The following is a 1,767-nucleotide window of genomic DNA, read 5'->3' as shown; positions in this document are numbered from 1 at the left end:
AACCCATACATTGTTCCGGCGACGATCTCCGCGAGAGCCTGCATTTCTTTTAACAACAGCAGGCCCCTTCATGTTAGGCATCTTTTTAGGCCTGAAACTGGAACGGGGAGGAACTTCCTTTTCCTTTCGATCAGGACGAGCTTTCACAGTCTTAATACTATAGGTATGAGGTTTGGCAGAATCAGGACCCTCATACCTAACACGAATACGAGGTATCAAAATCTCGGTCGGCTCCCCATTACGAGCCTCGGTCCTCACATCTTTATCATCGGAGCTCATCCACAACTTGTAGTTTTCAGAAAGACCCACAAAGCCATTTGTAGCTACGGCCCAACGCGGGAGACCATCATAATACTTAGCCCACGCTAGAACCCGTGTTTGTGAAAAGGCCGCTACCTTAGGTGGTACCGTATCAGAAAAGGGGATAGTCTGCCTTAAACCATATTGACGCATGACTCGGTAAGGGAAAATATAAATGGGACGAGATAGCCCCAACAAGGAAACATAAACCGATACATCAGAACCCCTGTCACAGTAGTCAAACCCCACCATGGTACCACCCACTTAATAGAACAAACGCCATAAGTAAAAAAGGAGGTCCATTCGGCCTCGTCCTGGCCTTGGTGCAAGTATTTTCGGTTACCCAAGGCTATAGGGCGATAATGTTTAGGATCGGCAGGAGCTTCCAAAAGTCTAAGCCGTTCCGCGAGCCAAATCTGCAAAAACGGGTACGATAAAAAAAAATAATAAAAGAAAAACGGTTCCTGGGGCGCAGTTTCAACGCCCAGGACCAGGCGCCGAAAATTCCAGCGCCCAGCCCTGGGCGCTGAAACTCAGCCCCAAGGCAGGACGAAAAAAAAAAAACGTGTATACGTGCGCAAAAAAAATCGATTACCTGCAGTAATAGGGGGCTTCCCTTAAAATGTTCAGATTTGGCATCCTTCTTCAACTCATCCGCACTCAGCAAAGTCTCGGCAACAACCAACGGCATAATGGAATAGCAACTTTCCATCTGGCTAATCAAGGGGATCAACCTTATGTCACCGAACTCACCATTGTTATTCGATAGCAAATAGTGATTCAACAAGCAAAATGCAAGGGCTCGAATATTCAATTTCTGGTCGGTCATATTCTTACTAGGCCTAAAATGATGTTTTACAAGTTTTGCCAAGTTAACCTCGTCACCTACAACAATTTCAGCAAACATGTTATCATCCAGTCCTAGGAAAGTCGCTATGGTTGTTTTACCCTCTTCAATAGTGCTAGGGGTAACAGGAGTAGCATTAGTAGGATAACCAAGGATCGCAGCAAACTCATCTGGCAAAGGACATCTTTCGTTGCCCCGAAAGGCAAAAACATGATGATCGGAGTCCCAAATGCTTAGGGCAGCATGCGGAAAGTTATAATCAATATTAATTTGTTGTAAGCCTAAAAGTGCCTCTAAGTGGTATTCTTTTAACAAAGCCTTTTCTGTGGGAGTAAGGGCCCGTAGCCAACGCCTAACAGTCCGTTGGAGTGAGAAAGTAGGAATCGACATGGCAAAAGCAATGAGTAATTAAAACACAACAAAAAAGAGAGAAAGAAATTGAGAGTGGTGGAAAATAGGGACGTATCTAGTCCCTATATATAGCTGAACGCACCCAATGACATCCTGATCCCATTCGAAAACGTGTTAGGAAATCCGAAAATCAAATATCACCAGGAAAAGACTTTCAACGCCCAAGGCTGGGCGCCGAAATGTTTAACGCCTGGCCTTGGGCGCTGAAA

General features: G+C 45.2%; 1 protein-coding gene across 1 annotated transcript; it reads right to left on the bottom strand.

The window, feature by feature from the left end:
• Positions 1 to 274: 274 nt before the first annotated feature.
• Positions 275 to 1,112, bottom strand: LOC130469117 (uncharacterized). The gene is made up of 2 exons (XM_056838087.1): positions 896 to 1,112; positions 275 to 716 (listed from the first exon to the last, which is right to left on the bottom strand). Exons 1-2 carry the CDS (start codon positions 1,010 to 1,012, stop codon positions 435 to 437), a joined length of 399 nt encoding a protein of 132 aa, XP_056694065.1. The 5' UTR covers positions 1,013 to 1,112; the 3' UTR covers positions 275 to 434.
• Positions 1,113 to 1,767: the final 655 nt, after the last annotated feature.

This window comes from Spinacia oleracea, chromosome 3 (genome assembly GCF_020520425.1).
Source record: "Spinacia oleracea cultivar Varoflay chromosome 3, BTI_SOV_V1, whole genome shotgun sequence".
In the NCBI taxonomy this organism is placed as follows: Eukaryota; Viridiplantae; Streptophyta; class Magnoliopsida; order Caryophyllales; family Amaranthaceae; genus Spinacia; species Spinacia oleracea.
This window is presented reverse-complemented; position numbering and strand designations above follow the sequence as displayed.